Genomic DNA, 19083 nt, shown 5'->3' with positions numbered 1-19083 from the left:
CAAATAAAATGAAAAGTTTCTTAGTTTGCTTCATATAAAGGAAAGACTCTCACATTGGAAGGGAAACACAAAATTTATTTGTGATCAGTATCACACAAAATCAAGTTTACATCAGATATCACAATCAGATATCTTCATGCTGAAACTAATATTACATTTAACATCAGCACCGTTCCAAAAATAAGATGTGCCAGCTACTTCAATCTTGCAAAAAAGGAACAAGTTTTCAAAAAGTCATAGAGAAAGCCAGTGCTAGTTTCCAAGCAACCCAAATAAAACAGACGTCAAGGTAGCACACACAGTATTTCCATAGTCCTCCTCTAGCCCTTCACAGCTTAGAAAACTGCCTGGCTGCTGAACCATAAACCTAAGAATGGGCCTCGCCTCACAAGGGGTGGGAGCTAATCTACTAATGTAGTTTTGGAAAACTCCATGTCCTTGGCATCCACTTTACCATTCAGGGGCTCTGACCCTATCTTGCTCCTCTCTCCAAGCCTCATCATACAGAACTGGGTAAGACCTGGGATCTCTCCCATGAATCCTGGCCAAATGCTGTAGGAGTTTCATCTTGCTCGTTTCAGCATGAGCCCTTGGACCCCACAGGAATTCATATCGAACAGGGTAACTATTAGGAATCTGCTGGTATTCCAGGTACCCTTCCCGTACCAAATCCACAGTGAGGAATTTCCAGGGCTCCCCAATTGCAACATTATCCCTCCGAGCTAACATCTTCCTCATTCTCAGTACTTGTGCTATCTCCTCCTCACTGGCAGTGTTGCCTTTGATGAAGATGACCGTCAGGATGACTATGAGGACACTGATTTGTGGAAAGCTCTCATAATCATCATTCAGTAATCCATTATAAGTGAGGCCCAAGAAGGGCACAAGCTCATATAGGTGACTGGCGGCATCCACTTCCCTCATACGAATGCCAAAGCCCAGACACATGCACTCACAGAAGTCCCTGAAGATCAGAGGGAATTGCTCATGGTAATCAGGGTCCACAGTGCACAGCATTTCTTCCATGGTGACCTGCTCCTTCTTTTGATACTTGCGGAGCAGGAATGGCACCAATTTATCTAACTTGTCATTTAGACACACGTGGCGCAGGACCTGAGCCAAGTTTGAGTCCTCTGACCGGCTCTGGCCCTCCACACCTTCTCTAGAACTGTTTCTACATTGCCACCCTTGATTGGACCCCACAGTGGTTGGGGGAGAGAAAATGCCCCAAGGATTCTGAGGACAGCTTGGTGTCACAAGCCGCTGCCCTTCATCTGGTGCGGGCCCAACTACAGCATGGGAGGATGGAGATGCACAGGGAGCAGGGACTGCTGCTTCCTCCCCCGCATCCTCAGGAACTTGCGCACCCATGAGGACCTGTGTATTTCTTTGGGTCCGATGGCCTCCCCCTAACATGTTGTGTTTTTGCCCTTGACCATGGGGCATCATGATGTTCGGCGTGGACAGTGAGACCTTGTTGTTGAAGACTCAGAAGCCTGGAGGAGAGAGGGAGACTATTAGTGCTCTCAGCTGAGAACGACACACTCTTTGCCCCCCACAAAGGACTATTATAGATCTCCTCTTTTGGGGGTGCTCTACCCTTAACAACCTCCTGTCCCATGATCCTGGGATATGAAATCAGGCTGCTATGCAGGCTGCTGTGAACTCATAGGACAAGGCTCTAGGGGAGACTTTAGGGCATATGAACCCTGAGAATTATGAAGTGTCCTGCTCTGAGATAGGGAAATCCTTAGGTCCACATCAGGGCATGCACCTCGCATTGCCTCCTAACCCTGCCTTGGCCTCCTCTGCTGAGTGAGCTGAGGACATTTCTCCATAGCAAGACCTTCACCCCTCCTTCTCTGAGCTCCTGTAAGCGGCATGGTGACCCTGCTGTCCCTGCTCTCAGAGGACTGGTGAGCTGAACTTCAGAGCTTCGCAGTTTTCTGGGGGAATGGTCAACTCTATGCTCACTCAAAACCCTGGCAAACTCAAAAAAAGTGTCTTGCTCTTGATAGGCAGCAAAAGGCAGCCAAGGGCACACATCTGGCCACAGCTTCCTGGGGACAGCAAGTGGCATGGAAAAATTCAGTGAGTACCATGTGTCCTAGGAAAGGGAGCCTGTTCGGTCATTATCTAAAGGCATGTTTACAGGTACAAGTCTCTGCAATGACGTGGAGCCACCCTCTTTAAAAATCAGTGTTGTCTCTGATACTTTGAAAGAGGATGTAAGGGAATGGGAGTCCAACTGTGTTCCCTGGGTATGACTATAGGCTGAGGCTAGGATACTTTTTGTTCAGATGAGTGCTCTCCCTATGCCTCATCTAGGCCCTTGATAGACCCTGGGATCGTACTTCTGCAATTCCGATTCCAGTCCACTTGTACTCAGGATATCACTGCAGTGAGACCAGTCAGAGACTGAAGAGAGTAGAGTCAGCCCGACACCCCTGTTCAGGCAGCCTGGGATGACAGCAAGCACAGGTCCGATGTCAGAAGACCACACAACTGTCCGTGTACAGGTCAGGCGTACACTAACGCCTCCCTTATGGTCCTCAACTGGATACTTGTCAGATAGGGCAACTGTGTGTCTCCTGACCAGGTGGGGCTCCCTGTGCCAACTTGGAGATAAACCTCAGGTGGAGCCGCTCACCTCCCTGACATCTCCTGGATTCTCAAAAGAAATGAGCAGCCTCCCATTGTGCCACCCTCCATGGGAACATCAGCCCTGACAGAAATGTGTGTGCCCATGTTTCCTGTGATGCCAGCCTCTGTTGTAGTTTAAGTCTGGCTTTGCCCCAAGGTCCATGGGATCACAGGCAAGACCTCCAGGAGGTGACTGCAGCATGGCGGGGGCTTACAGCTGCCCTGCTCTTAGGTGGGGGGCCTGGTAGGAAGAGGAGGGTCACTGTCGTGTGACAGGGCAGGTCCTATCTTCCTTCCTGACTCCACCCTTCATCCTCTGCTTCCTGTGGGACACTGTAGTGAGCAGCTTTCCTCCCACCAATATCTTCCACTCTGCTGTTCTGCCTTAGGTCTGGATAACTATGGCCTGAAACTTCTGGAAACTGAGCCCAAAGCAACTTTTCTTGCACTGAACTGCAGATGTCAGCTTCTGTGTCTCTGTGATGAGAACGTAAGTAAGGTTTCCCCATGTGCTTCTGTAGCTTCTCAGCTTTCCTCCTGTCTGTGCCTGCATGTGAGATGAGCTGATCTCCCATAGTCCTCATCTCCTGGAAGACCCCTCTCTGCCCCCTGGTAGAAGTGAGCATGCCAATTAGAGCCTCCCAGGGCTGACCTGGAGAACAGGAAGACTCTCAGGGATCTGTTGTTTCTGGGCTGCAGACACCCTCAATCCTCAGAAAGGACCTATATCTTGGGTCAGTCTACTCGTAGGATCCTCCATTTACTAACCGTATGTAGCTCCCTCTACTGACTGTGGTCCCCTTTGGAACCAGGCCACAACTCCAGGAGTTCTTTCACCTGCAACCACTTAGTAGAACTTTCAGCAGTTTATAGACAGCCACCCTCCCCAGGGACTACGGACTGATAACAGGGGAAGCCATGCTATGTGGGGTCCTTTGTTTATGGCCGTGGGTTACCTTCAAGCCTTCAGTGCTGGAAAACAGCAGAGTGATGACCGGTAGCAATTCAGTGGCTCCAAGATTTGAAATTGACGCTCTGGAAAATCACACCTGGGGGAGAGGAAAAAATAAAAAAGAGAGAAGTAGATCACCCAGAATGTGGAAGAAACTGACTCAAATCTTGGAAACTATCAAGAACTCTTTCAAGAAATAAGGGGACATACGTACAAAAGAAAGAATTAAATTATGCTTATTTGCAGAAAACATGATCCTCTACATAAAAGACCCCCAAAGCTCTATTAATTAATAATCAAATTTGGTAGTGTAGAAGGTTATGAAGGCAACACAAAAAATCAATAGAGTTCCTTTACATTGGTAAGAAACTCATAGAAAAACACTTGAGGGAAATAATACTTGTCACAATAGCCCTGAGAAAAATAAAATATTTAGGAAGTAGCCTAAACAAGGAAGTGAAGGACCTTGACTACGAAAATTACAGTAGATTGAAGAGAATATCAGAAAATTAGGAGCTTTGCCCTCCTGGCAGAACCAACAGAGTCAAAATGATCATGCTTTTAACGCTATTTTACAGATTTAACACAATCGCAAGCAAATGGCTACCTAAAAGGAATCAGTTTACAGTAAGTGCTAACTAGCCTGTGGGGAAAGATGCGCAATTCCTTCATTGTTTGTGGGAATATAAACTGGAACTACTATGATGGAAATCAGCGTGGGGATTATTTAGTAAACTAATGATAAAAAGTATATCCAACTGAGATATTCATCTCCTAGGTATCTTCCTGTGAGAATTAAGGACATCACATCACAGTGCTACATGAATTCCCATGTTTAGAGCAGCACAATTCACAGTGGCCAAATCTTGGAAGCGGCCCGTACGTCCATTGAGAGATGTGTGGATCCAACAATGTGGTATTTACCCACAATGTAGTACTACTCTGCCACGGACAAGGATAAACTTGAGTCAGTCATAAGAAAACAGATGCACCTAGATACCACAATGTTAAATGAAAAAATCAGATACACAAATTTAAATATCACATGGCTCTTCTTATATTAGAAACTGAAAATATAAATAAACAGTAAAATAAAAGTTGAATAATATTAAGTAGTGAGCTCTTTAGCATATTGGGAGGGAACCAAGGGATGGAAAGAGAGAGGGAAAGAGTGGAAGAAGGAGCATCAGATAAAAAAGGGGAACTGGCAGTCTGCACCCACACCAAGTCCCTGTGAGCAACGTGATCAGTATGTAGTGGTCTGTATCCCAAGAGATGCAAGGCTGGGGAGGGAAGAGAGGGAAGGGAGATTTTAAAAAGAAGGAACATGTGCCATGTACACGTATCAATTCCCACAGTGATTATAATCATTCTGCATTGCACACATGTACCAATAAGAGGAAAGAACCTTCAGTGCTCACCCAGGTTCCTCTCCTTGATTCGCCGCAGATCCAGGCCTGCTCCCTTTGCCAGCAAGACGTGTCTCCTCCTAATACCTGTTGAAGTTCCTCACAGCAAGGGCTGCCTCCCTGAGATTAGGAAGACAAAAACTCAGCACAGCTGCACACCTCTGTATGGGTTTCCTCACACTGACAGAGGAGTAGAATCCAGAGGCCCTCCCTTGTGAGCTATGTGATATTTAAACCATGTGATATTTAAGCCATGTGATATTCAGACCCAGGTGTTCACATTTCCCTGCTGCTAACCTGCGGCTGCATCTGGCATATCAAGGACAACAGAGGCGGAAATACGGGGCAGGTGACTCTTCTTCTCCGAGGTCCTGCCTGAAGCCAGGCCAGCCTACCGGCAGGGCCTGGTTTCCTATGTCTTGGATCTGCTGGCCTGAGGGCACACTGCTCAGACCAAGGCCCTCTTCTCTCTGCCACGAAGAACCAATTTCAAAGGTGCACTGCATGTTCCAGGGGCTTTCCTTGGGGGAAGGTCACCCTCTGGTCTAGTGTGCAATCCTCCCTGTACTCCTCTCCTAGAGTCTAGAAATAGCCTCACCCTTCCCCAACCTGCATCCTCTCCCCCAAATTAGAGGCAGGAATGCAGGACTGCACTCAGATTGAAAGAATGGGAAGGCCGGGTCTCATGTGTCATGTGTCCTGGGTCCTGCAGTCCTGCCTCATTTCTCATGTTGACTGGGTCAGGACCTCTTTCCCTCCTTTCCCTGAAGCCTTGCTTCTTCTTCAAAGATCCTAGGGTCCCTCAGACCCTTTTGAAGAACTCAGGAATCCCCTGCCTGATAACACTACATGTAGTTCCCTGGACTCAGAGCAGAGGCAAGTTTCTGAGGTGGCCACTCATCCTGGAGTGCAGCACACCTTCCTTTGCAACCAAGACTGTCACCATTCTCAGAGCCTTACAAAGCAAGTTGCAGTTCCACACATCCAGGCACCATGCACAGGGGTAACCAGGCCTGATAAATGGAGCAGAGTGGTGGCCCATGGGACTCCTCTAGTAGAGTGGGGAAGGAGCCATCTTTCTTTCCTGAGGGTCAAGCAGAACCTGAATCCCCTTCTCTGTGTACCTGAGTGTACCCCACACACCAAGCCTCTGACTTCCAGGTCCTCTGAGGCCAAAGTGGGGAGGGGACTCTCTTGTGGTCCAGATCTGACCCTGGAGATGAGTCTGGGTTGTTCTGAGACCCTCTCTCTGGGGTGGGGCTTCCTCAGGTTCCTCAGGCCCTCACCTGGACAGGGAATAGGTTCACTCTGCTCCCCTTACCTAAACGGTAGATCTCAGAACAAGGCTGTCCTCTCTCTGACCCACAGGCTGAAGTCACTGGACGTCATACACAATACGTTTCAGGGCCTTCACAGGGATGAGAGGAGGTGCTGAAAGAGATTGTTTTGTGCCCCCTTTCTGCTCTCTCTGGCCTTCCCTCAGTCTCTTCTACAGGCAGGACCCACTTCCTAGACCAACCATAGGGTGTTCCCTTTTGGATAAAGTGTCTGACGCAGGGATGGCTAAGGCAGAAAGGTCATCCTGTGTATGGGCAGTAGAAGGGTTATACTCAGGCAAGTATGTCCTAGGTACAGAGCTGATAACACATGCAGGTATGTATTATTTGGGGATCTGCTGCCTGGCTCAGAGCTTCGACACTTACCCCACAACCCATCAACTTGACCTAGCTGAGCCCAGGTCCTCTCTGCTACTCCCACCTTAAGCAGGACCCTGAGAAGCAGGCTCTGAATTGCAGGGGTACCCTGAGGTAAAAGGGGGTGCTCACCTGAGAATTCTCCACTGCACAGTGCAGGCTGTCAACAGCAGCAGGTATTGGTTATTTCCAGACTACCAGCCTTGCCTAGGGCTTCCTAACTCATTCTCTGCCCCTGAATTTAACCTAAGCAATCTTGAGTTCTATCTTTTCATCGCAGCGGAAGAGCAGACTCAGAACAAGGCTCTGACATCCGGGTCCCTGGGACAGACCTGGTGAGGGGCCCACTCTATTATATCTGCTTCTGCGTGGTGTGGGTCATATCTACTCTGTGTGTGTACAGCATGGGTGGATCTGGGTTTTGGGGGAAACACCGTGTGAGCTGAGATTTCAACAGTGCCCCCACAGCCTCTCACTGTGACCTACCTAAGCCCAGTCCTCTCCGCTCCCTAAACCTGAAACACAGGTTTCAAGCAAGGCTCTGTCCCTCCTCTCCTGGTGCCCCCAGGGAGAAGGGGAGGGTGTCCTTGAAAATTCTTTCCACCTCAGTGCACTGGGTTGAAACAGAGGCAGATCTGGGTTGTTTGTGGACCCACAGCCTGCCTTGGGGCTTCCTCACTGTGCCCTCAGGGCCTCCTCTTTATCTAATTGAGCCTCAGACCTCTCTGCTCCTCCCAGCTAGGCAGGGGCCAGAGAAGTAGGCTCTCAATCTCCTTTCCTGGTGCCTTGAGGTGAAAGCAATGCTACAATGAGACATTTTCCCTGGTGCTAGGCTAACAGAGGCAGGTCCGGGTTACTTTGGGAACCATGTCTGTAAGTTGGGGCTCCCTCATTCTGCTGTCAGATCCTGCCTTGACCACACTGACCTGGGCCCCCTTCTTTCCTCCCAGAAGTAGCAAAGTGCTAAGAAAAAGGATCCCTCAGGTCCCAGGGAGGACCAAGCAGATAGTATATCGAGAATTATGTACTGAACAGCACAGACAGGCAACAGAGGCTTTTCTAGAAGGTTCTGGGACCCTCTCTCTAAGGTGGGGTTCCCTCAGTCTTCTCACAGCCATCACCTGAGCTTACCTGAGCCCAAGCCTTTTCCACTCCTCCTCCCTGAAGTCTGAGCCTCAGAACAAGGCTCTGAACTCACAATCAGGGCCCGGTGAGCCAAAATTAGAACCGTTCATGAGAATTACCCCCCCCCCCGAGTGCAGGGCTGACAGCACAGGTAAATCTAGATTGTTCCAGGACCCTGTCTCTGGGGTGAGGGTTCCTCACTCCCCCACAGCCCCTCAGCGTGACCCCTAATGGAGCCCGGCCCTCTGCGCTCTCTCACCTGAGTTTGCACAGCTCAGAACAGGACCTCACGTCTCCTTGATCGCAGAAGTAGCAATGAGAGGAGATCACATCTGAGAACATGCGCGGGTCTCCCAGGCCTTACAGCAAGAGCAGACAGGAATTCTCCAGGCTCCTCCCACCTCGCTAGAGATCTACACATTGGTTGTTGGTGGAGCCAGATCCCAGTCTTCTATGCACCTGATTCTGTTCCCGCCTGTCCAAGGCGCTATCTCACAAAGCCCCCGAGGCTGAAGCTCATTCTAACAAAATGGCCCCTATGTGGTCCAGGGCCAACAAGAGAGGATGATTTGGATAGTGTGGGGACCCTTTCTCTGGGTTGGATCATCTCCACCCACCCCAGACCATCACAATGAGCCCAAACTGAGGCTAGGCCACTGCGTTCCTCTTACCTGAAGCCTAAAACTCACAATTGCCCCTCCTGCCCCTCTACCCAAATTAGTCAGAATAAGTAGACCCCACATCCAACAACGTGCCTGGGGTCTCACAACAGAGGTTGAAGGGAAGGCTCCCCATCCCCCAACCTCCCTAGGGATCATCACCTTGAGTACTGGCAAAGCCTGGGCGCCCAGGCTCTGTGGCCCTTAAACTGTTCCCCTCAGACCCAGGACCCGACTCTCAAGCTCCCCAGAGTGGCACAGTGGTCTCACTTGGAAACGCTTCCTGGCAGGTCAGGAATGACAGAACAGCATGTCTGGACTGTTTCATGACACTCTCTCTGGGATGAGGTTTCCACACTCCGCATTCTGCTCCGGCCTGCACCCGTACACGAGCTGGGCTCCTCTCCACTCCCCTCATCTGAAGTAGCACCTCAGAACAAGGACATCTCCTGACTCCAGAAGGTGGCGGTCAAGTGACATCGCATCCATTGCTGTGCCTGAGGTGTGACAGGAGGGGAGTAACTGCAGTCTTCCAGTCGCCCTTGTCCTTTCTAGAGGTCTTCACTTTGCTTCTTGGCACAGCCTAGACCGCTGTCCTCCATGGACCTGAGAATGTTCACCTCACAGGCGGAGTCTGACTCCCGGGGTTCCCTGGGGCAGAAGGGAGGACACTCTTATTTGATCATAGAGTAACCACTGTTGCCATGCATGCTTCATTCCTCTATTTTCTTTTCTATTTCTACTGCGTTCTTTATGCACTGTTAAACGGTACTTGTTTTGAAAGCCATTCTTCACCCACTGTGGTGGGTTTAGACTATTTCCATAGTTATTAGTACTATCTTCATTTTCCTTCTGTCTTCATTTTCCCCCCTGCCCATTGGCATCTCTGGTATGAGGTGTTTCCTCAGGCTATTATAGTGTTCTAGAAGAGTTCAAAAACTCCTCCCTACAGGAATTTAAAAATTTTCTTTAAATTCATGCCATCATGGGTTACTTATGCAGGCTTCTTTGCAGACCCCCAACTTCCCTGCCCTGTCCAAACACAAGTTTCAGGTCAACAGTCTGCAGTCTCCCCCAAGGACTGTTCAAGTTTTGATGTTTATATTTAGTTACCTCTGTGTGTTTGCTAGACTTCACTCCCCCACTTTTCCATAATTTTCTAATGTTAATTCAGGAAGCAAAAGCATTAGTTTAACTTGTCATTTCGTGCTTTTCTGGTGGGGCCCTGAGTTATCGGGAATTTAAGGAAAATTGAGATTTTTAATTCATTCCTTTTGCTGTCAATGGATATGATACAATGCTCTATTTGTATCAGAACCCTCTTATCTGCATCTGTGTGTAGAATTTTGCAGTTGTGTCCACAAAAGTTAATAATTTTTTCTTAACTTTCTTTTCTATATTTCTATGTTTTATCTCTTGTTCAATAAGTTGTAACTGTTTAAACTTTCACTAAAATTTAGTTGTTGGACTGGTGTTTACTGTGTTCAATGAAATAAGCCAACCAGAAAAGGCCAAGTACAGCAAGTTCTTTCGCACATGAGAAACTTAAGAAGTCAATGTGAGTGTATACCAGTGATTACCAGAGGTAGGGAAGGGCGTGGGGGAGAGTGGATACAGCAAGTCTGAGTTTGATGAGAGTGCACTATATCCATGGGATGAAATATCACACTCAATTCCCCTACTAACTTGCATAATTTACACACATTAATTACAAGTAAGGTAATAGAGTTTAAGAAAAATAAAAAATACTGTGAGTTTTCACCTGCTAAGCTGCTCACAGAGTTCCAATGTGAGAGATGACATCACAGGATATAGTTCTTCAAAATGTTCTGGTTACTCTTTCTCTGTCTCCCTGGAGAGATAAATCGCTATGATTCACATCTAAAATGTCCCCCCAAAGTCCCCGTTTAGAGGAGGGGCCTGGAGAAAGGAGGGGTCACTTGGAGCAACATGGGAAAGTGTATTCTCTCCCCTTCTTGCTTTGCTTCTTGGTTGAAAACAGTGAGCCCGAATAGACCCCTCCTCCTTTCACTCGTGGCTGTCAGGTGTTTTGTACAACTGATGGGAAATCTAGGAAAGAAATACCTACATACGTATTAATAGATGCAAACGTAATATAGATTGAGGTTTACTCTTCGCATCGAACATCCGATTGTTCCAGAACTGTTTATTTTAAAGCCTCTCCTTTTCTCCTTTCATCTTCAGCAAATCAGTTGTTGTATATGGAGATACATTTGCTTCTAGTCCTGCACTTCATTCCTGTATTTCTACAGTTATTTCACTGTCTTATTGCTAGTTCAGAATTCTTGAAGTAGGATAACTACTCCAAATTGTTCTGTGTTTAAAGTTTTTCTTTGGGTCCTTTGAATTTTTATGTGAATATTAGACTTGCAATTTTTATGTGGAATCCATTGAATGTATTAAAGTACTTGGGGAGAATTTGTATTCTTCAAATAATTAGAAATTTGGAAAATGAGCAAGATTTATATCTCTATTTATTTTTATTTTTATTATCTCATCTTTTCAATATATTTCTAAGTGTAGTGATTTTTACAACTTTGATTAAATTTATCCCTCTCAATTTGTGCTTTCTAGTCTTATTGTAAATCATAGAATTTAATTTCAATTTGTACTTGCTCATTATTAGTACAAAATGCAATATACTGATCTTGTATCCAATAACATATCTAAACTCAATTATTAGTTTTAGAAACATTATCATAATTAATAGTTTTATGCGGATGATTTCTTATTTTCTGTAGATAGTTTTACTTCTCCCTTTCCAATGTGTAGTTCTTTATAAATAACTTTTTCCCATTGAACAGATATTAATCAACCACACCAAACTCTATCCTGCTCTGTGAATTCATCATTCTTCATTTCTTATTACTGTAACCACTATGGAAAATGGTGTGGTGATTCATCAAAATGTTTCCTACATGCAAACATCCTGCATACTTTTGGCACATGACTACCTGCCTCATGTCCCCTATATTGTTGAAACCCCAGCCTAGGTATTACAGCTGCTGAGACAAGCAGGTCACTTAGATAGTAAATAAGATTACGATACATATTAGAACATGTTTTTTCACTGAAATCACGAGAGGGTTAAGCCAGTGACTTCAAACAGAAGGGAACAAAATTAGTTGATTGTAAGTGAACAATGGGAAGAAGAGGGACAGAAGCAGTCCCTAGCAGTAGCCACTAAGAGAATTAATTTTGAGGTGCATAGAAGAATTTGTAGAAGAGAGCTCATCTACAATTCTACATACCCTTACTTAAGGCCAGCTTAGTGTGGAGGGATATCAGATACCAAAACAAAAACTAGGCAATGGCGGAAAGGAGAACAGGATGTACCAATGAATGCCGTGTTTGTCTGAAAAGTATGGGGGAGACACCCTCTCCCTTTCATGTTAATCACCATAATGGAGCTTGGCAGATGTGAAGGGGTACCAGGTCAGCGTGCAAGGTTCTTTTGGGGTCCTTAGAAAATTCCTCTTTTATCCAACTAGACCATCTGGGCCACCTCATCAGAACCTTGTCCCCATGGATCTGTCCAGATGGTGTTCTGTGATATCTAAACCCCTGCACCCCAGGGATGGATGCACTGGAGTGGACCTTACTGACGCAACAAAGCACGTGCTGTGGCCCATTGGTGCTGGTGGGAAAGGTTTGGAATGAGAGATCAGGATGCCTGGAGCATACCCCTGGGAGGCACAAACAATACAAAGATAGACAGAAAAGCAATAGCACCCTATAGGGATATTGAGGAAATAGTGAGCCCCTTCTGAACTCAGGTCCTAAAGCAAGCTGAGTAGAGACCCTTCAGCCCCCTCCTGGCAAGACTTCTGCCTTGTGATCAGATAAGTTTCACTTGAGCTATATGATGATGCTTCATATTTTGTTTCTTTATGCATAGGAGCCTAGTGAGACTCTACCAAGTACTAATAACTAGATTCTTCCATGGCCTATTGTATAATTGCAGTAATTTCTTAATTAACTAAACCAAGGGAAGCATGCTACTATTATCTACTTTTCATGACTGTTCCTGGCTAATAAACATGAGTAAAAACTGAGGAAAAGTAAGAGCAAAATCTGTCTTCTTTAACACAAAGGATAATGACTGTGTAAGCATTGAGTCCTAAAAATAAATTTGCTTCTCAACAGTGTCTCATCAATCAGCAGTGAAAATGACTTCTGTTTTTGCATATGTTTGTAGGGATAAGGAGCAGAACAGCAGCATAAGGGTATAGATGACCAGAACTTAGAGAGGGTGAGGTACGTGGATGAGTGTATCATGCACGAAATGAACGCAGAGAAATTAATCAGTTGTAGGCCAGCTTTCTCATAGTGATGATTCCTACATCCTGATTAATGTGAAATCAACTCAAGGCCCTCAAAAACACTAAAAATATCACCCTAGTAAGAGGCGACCATGCCACAAATGACTCAATGACCTATGGAAGCTGCCTACCCAATACTGATAGGGTTTGCTTTCTAACAGTTGGCAACCAAGGGCAAGCAATGGGAAAGTTTACCCCCACTGTTTTGGGGGACATTTTCTAATATATAATTTTACTTCAGCAAAATTTCACATTAGTCACACCAGCTTCTACTATATGATACTAGAATCAAAGAAAGCATGTATAAAGCAAGCAGAATGCTGATGGACAGAAATACTGATGACAATAGCAGAAACCATTGAAGTTTAATACAGAAAGGTGTTAGGAAATATCAATAAAAATAAAGCTTTTTGTTGTAAAAATTAATGATATGTGTAAGCTTCCCACCAAATTAACCAGGTAGAGAGATAAGATTCATTTCCAGTATCAGGAACAAATGATATCACTACAGATACTGTATACATTATAGATGTGTACATTATAGAAGCTATTAGGGACTAACATGGACAACTTTATGTCCATAACTTTGACAGCTTTGATAAAATGGACAAATTCCATGGAAGAAACAAACTCAAAAGCATCACTTAGGAAGAAAGCAATAATTTAAATATCCTGCTTTCATTAAAGAAATGAAATTCATAATTAGAAGTATCCCAGAACAGAAATCTCCAAGTGTACATGGCATCATTGGTGAAAACTTAACCATTTCTTTTCTTTTTTACACAGGGTCCCACTTTTCAGTGGAGGCTGGCCTTGACCTCACCATGCAGCACAGGCTGGACTTAAACTCATGGTGATTCTCCTGCCTTTGCCTCTCAAGTGCTTGGATTACAGTTGTGTGCCACAACACTTAGCTTTATTATTAAAGGGAGAAATCATACTCATTCCATCATATAAACTGTTTAGAAAAGAGGTGAAAATATTTCTAAATTCATTTTTTGAGGTTGACATTAATTTGCTTGCCAAGACTAGAGAAAGGCAATACCATAAGCTATAGATCACTATCACCAGTGCATATACATGGTACAGTTCTGAAACAAATATCATCAAATTTAACCTAACAAGATGCAAAAGTATAGTGCACCGTGAACCAGTGTATTTACCATTAAATAGCAAGGCAAGTCCGACATTAATAAAATTTGTCATATAGTATACTAAATAAGAAAAACCACACAATCATAAATTAGTGTAAGAAAATCATTGGATAAAGGCCAATAATCACCTATGATTTTTAAAAATCTGTGCACACAAGAAATAAATGATATTTCTTACAACCTCATAAAGAGCATTTATTTCAATCCTAATGATAGCACCATACTTAAGGTGAAGGACAGAACTTATTTATTTTAGGTTGACAACAAATAAGGATAATTATTTGCAGCACCCTTACTCAATTTCATTCTCAAAATGTTAGCCAGTGCATTTAGGGAAAATAAATAAATGAAATAAACACATATTGGTAAGGCAAAATAAAATAATTTCTAATAGCAAAGAATCACTGTCTAAAAAATCTAGTGAAGTCTAAAATAGCTCTTTAATTTACACAGGACAAAGGTCACAGTCATAGTGTAAATTTTAATACTGGACACAGAAGTTATTTGTATTTTAATACACTAAGCAATTAATATTTGAGAAGTGACACATTAGCACCCTTTATTGAGGTGTAATTTTTTATAAAAAACTGTAAATGTTCAATGTATGCTGTTTACTGAGTTTGGATGTATCTACACATCCATACAACCATCATGATAAGGAAATAAACACATGCATCCCTTTCAAACATTTCCTTATATACCATTGTTTTAGTTTTTAAATTGGTTTGAGCCCATAACACAAGATCCACCTTGTTGATAAATTTTGATCTTTACAACACCATATTGATAATTACAGGCATATGTTGTGCAGCAGATCTCTAGGTCTCACCCTTCTTGCATAACTGAAACATTATATTAAGTGAGCAACAGTTCCCTGATCCTGACAGCCATCATTCTATTTTTGCCTTCTATGAGCTTGAGTATTTTTGATACCACATGTAAGTTAATCATGCTGTCCTAGTTATTTTTCATTACTGAGCAAAATACCTGAAACCCCAGTTAAAGAAGGAATCATTTATTTAGCTCACAGATCAAAGAAGGTTCAGTTCATAGTGGGCTGGCTCCAAGGTGGCATGGTAGATGGGCATCATGGAGCAGGCAGGAAGAAGGCAGCAAATGGCAAGGGATAAGTGATAAGCGGTGACCCATTTCTGTCGCTTATATATTATACGGGCTACCCACACTTAAGGCAGGTAGCACTCACACCCACGGCTGGGGGGAGGCTTCAGGGAAGCGTTGCACCATGAGTCAATCTCAGTATCACATACTTCATTGTGGAAGCGCACATGCTAGATCCAACAACCTCCCAAAAGCCCCAACTATAACCACATGAGATTTTAGGGGGAAACTAGGTACAAGCAATAATATTCTAACCCTGTTCCTTCAAAGACTCAAGCACATTCCTTTATGAAAAAACATTTAGTACGTATCCAAGAGTTACCAAAGTCCTAATCATTTCAATATTGCTGAACAGTTCAAGTCCAAAGTTTCCTCTGAGATTTAAGGCAAACTCTTTAGCTGTAAGTCCTTGTATGAATGAAAGTAATTTATCTTTCCTTCCTTCTTTCTTAGAAGGAAGGGAAATCTTAGAAAAAAGGGGGTAATATACTACAAATTTATATTGATTTATTGAAAGGAACAATTAATGCTTAATTTTGGGATCAACTTTGCATCCTTATATCTAATAATCTGAAAACTACTTTGTAAACAATATGCAATATAAAAACCATTGTTGAATTCATATCATCTTAGGGCTGGGGATATAGCTCAGTGGCATAAATGCCTGCCTGGAAAGCACAAGGTCCAGAGTTCAATTCCTGCTACCAAAAAGAAAAAAAAATAAATTCGTATCATCTTGTTTCTTGAAATTCTGTATTGTTTCTCATTTTATTATTATTATTATTCCCTTTAAAATAAAAATAGCAAATAAAAAGAAACAAAGAAATTTAAACACTGCCAACACATAATGGCACAATGTAAACATTACCATTCCAAAAGTTGCAAATATGGGAATAGAAAGGAATGGGATGAAAGCAAGGCCAAAATCTAGCAGGGGAAGCATTAAGTCCTGCAGTTCCATGTCCAGTATCTGAGGCAATCTTTGGCAAGATATGAACTACAGAGGGCTTGTGTGGCTCCATGCCAATGGCACTTCCTGTGATTGTAGATCCCTCAGCTTCTGTCTTGGGCCAGCTCTGCTCCCTCGTTTCAGCTTTCCTCAAATGATCCATGCTCCTTCCTTCTCCAAACTTCTGAGGATCACACCACATTTTGGCTTCACAATCACAGCTTTTCACATTACTCACTCAGGAGCACATTGCTTGGATTCCCAGAGCTTCTTCTGATATATGGGTGGATGCCTTCCTGATCCCATAACTCTTGTATTCTGCATAAGGCTAAAATCAGCACCACATAGATAATGTTAGGTTCTGCCACCAGCTGGAGCTATAGCCAGGTTACCTTCTCTCTTGGTAGTAGTGTCAAGTGCCTATGAACTAAATCCTGAGGAACAACTTTCATAGGCCTGGGCCATTCTTGAATATCATACTCTGAGGCTGTCTCCTTAAAGCAGAGGCTTCAACTGTTGCAATTTTGAACTACAAAGTGTGAAGTCCTGTTGCTTCTTGTAATGTTTCTCAGGGTATCTTTTCTTTCCTCCTCTTCTGAAATACTTGGCTTTTTCTTCCAAGTCTTTTCCACAACCAATTTCTGCTCTGTTCTATCTTTTCAGCTCACAGTTTTAACTGGAGCTTCCTTTCTGGCCAAAATCCCAATGTTTTAAATCATTCCTCTGGGATCTTTGTTCTTGATTCTCAATATAAATCTGTCTAAAAGCCCTCCACAGTAACCATGCCAAGGCCATAAGAATAGACTGCCTTGAAATTTCTTCTGCCAGATTAATTAGTCTGCTGCCCTTAATCTTCATTTCAAGGAAAGTCCCTGGAAATTTGCAAAATGGAGTGAAACTTTCTACCAAAGCGGAACACACATCATCTGGCGTTCACCCATCAGTACAGGCCTTCTCTCCAGCACAAACCTCCTGAGCCTGGTCTTTACTGGCAACATATATGGTATTCTGAGCTTTGACCAGAGTCTTCCATTAGTTTAAGGCATTCCAGAGCTGTTTATTGAGCCTGCATCTCTGAATCTTTCCAAACATTTTCCACAAGCCAGTTCCAAAACCTCCTGAACTATGTGTTCAGGTACAGTCACAGCAATGACTCCACTCCTGATACCAAGTTCTGTCTTAACTGTCTTCCTTAATGCTGATACAAAAATACAAACACCTAAAGTTAATGGAGGAAAATTTTATTTAACTCACATTTCATAGAGGTTTCAATTCCTAGTTGGCTGCCTCCAAGGTAGGGTGGTAAGGCACATGGGCATTGCAGAGCAAGCAGGCAGAAGGCAGCAAACAACAAGCAATAAGTGACAAACAGCAACCCTCTGTTGGTCCCTCATGTATTACCCAGCTACCCACCCTCAGGACAAGTAGCATTCACACCAGGAGCTTTAATCCTAGGATTGCACAATAAATCAACACCAGCATCATACTGTGATCTGAGCAGCACTCACACAAGATCTAGCTACCTCTGAAAACTCCCAATTACAAGCACATTTTGCTTGAGGGGGACATCTAAATGCAAACCATAACACATGGCATGTGTATTCTTTTGTCACTGGTTTATTGTACTCAGCATAATATAAAAAGGAGCATCATTTACAGCATAGTATACTTAGGTATAAGTCTAAGAATTTGCAGGTTCTACGTGCAGAAAACTAATCAGTGATACTGATGAAAATGAAAGCAAACTCAAATAAAGGGAAAGACACAGCATGGTTGTGAATTGGAAGACTTCATATCATTAAGATATCAATTTGCTACATATTGATGTATGGATAGAATCGGATCAAAATTACAGAGGGTTTGATTTATGTTTGTACAAATGTATGTATGTATGTATATGGGTTTTGTGATACCAGGAATTGAAACTAGGGCCTTGTACTGAGCAACATCCATAGCCTTTTTGCTTTCTGTTTTTTATATTTGGATGGGCTCTGTTTACATTGCTTAGCTGTCCATCCTCTGGTAAAACTTTCAGTCTTCCTGCTTCAGCGTCCCAGAATGCTGGGATTGGAGGCATGTGCCACCACACCCAGGTAAACTGTAGTTTTTTTGTAGACATTGATAAATTCATTATTCATCCTATACGGAAGGGAAACAGATAAAATGGAAAGACAACCTTGGAAAGAAGACAAAAATTGGAGGACTAAGATTACTCATATAATTTTATATAAAGTTATAACAGAACAAAACAAAACAGTGTAATATTAGTGTATGGACAAACAGACAGGTAAATAGAAAACAATAACAATGTAGAAATTGACTTAAACAAATATGACTATTTGATTTTTGACAGAATTTCAATGGCATTTAATAGAGAAATAATAGCCTTTTCAACAAATGATATTTAAGAATTGGACATCGATATGCAGCATTTAAAAGATAGACGTCCAAGAAAAGAAAACCAACATTCTTAATTTTTGCTCATATCTTTTATTTTTCTATTGTGGTGCTGCAGATGGAACCCAAGAATATACACATGCTGAACGTGATTTCTACCACTGTGCTACATTTTCACAAGAAGTGCACACTAATTGGCTCAGAGTAGGTAAAAGATCTAAATGAAAAATATAAAACTCTGAAATTCTGGATGAACATGTAGGAAAAATCTGTATGAGTTCAGTATACACAAAATTTTACAAACAACAAGAAAAACATGGTTTATAAAATAAAATTATGATAAATTATGTTTTATATAATTATAATACCTTCACTGTAAAAAAAAACTATTAAAATAAGGAAAATACAAGCCATAGACTTGAAGAAGGAATTTACTAATGACATACTTAACTTCTATCAAGAGTATATAAAAAACTCTCAAAAGTCAACAATAAGATAAAGCAATCTATTTTTAAAAAGTGTATCAAACATTTGAAGAGATATTCCCGATATATATGTGGTGGGCCAAAAACAGGTGGACCTTCAGACTAAGACAAACAAGAACTAAAAACATAGTGAAAATTATTAGCTGTTTTAGAG

At 43.1% G+C, this 19083-nt stretch overlaps 1 protein-coding gene across 1 annotated transcript; it reads right to left on the bottom strand.

The window, feature by feature from the left end:
* Positions 1-450: 450 nt before the first annotated feature.
* On the bottom strand, positions 451-1449 carry LOC102024133 (melanoma-associated antigen 4-like). Its single transcript, XM_005406484.1, has one exon. The coding sequence runs from the start codon at positions 1447-1449 to the stop codon at positions 451-453; it is 999 nt and encodes a 332-aa protein (XP_005406541.1).
* Between the last annotated feature and the right edge of the window lie 17634 nt (positions 1450-19083).

This window comes from Chinchilla lanigera, unplaced genomic scaffold, assembly GCF_000276665.1.
Source record: "Chinchilla lanigera isolate Chin_1 unplaced genomic scaffold, ChiLan1.0 scaffold00097, whole genome shotgun sequence".
Taxonomy (NCBI): domain Eukaryota; kingdom Metazoa; phylum Chordata; class Mammalia; order Rodentia; family Chinchillidae; genus Chinchilla; species Chinchilla lanigera.
The sequence above is the reverse complement of the archived record's forward strand: the minus strand, read 5'-3'. Positions and strand labels throughout refer to the sequence as shown.

Coding starts and splice junctions, on each gene's coding strand:
- LOC102024133 (XM_005406484.1), bottom strand. CDS start 1,449: ATGATGCCCCATGGTCAAGGGCAAAAACACAACATGTTAGGGGGAGGC.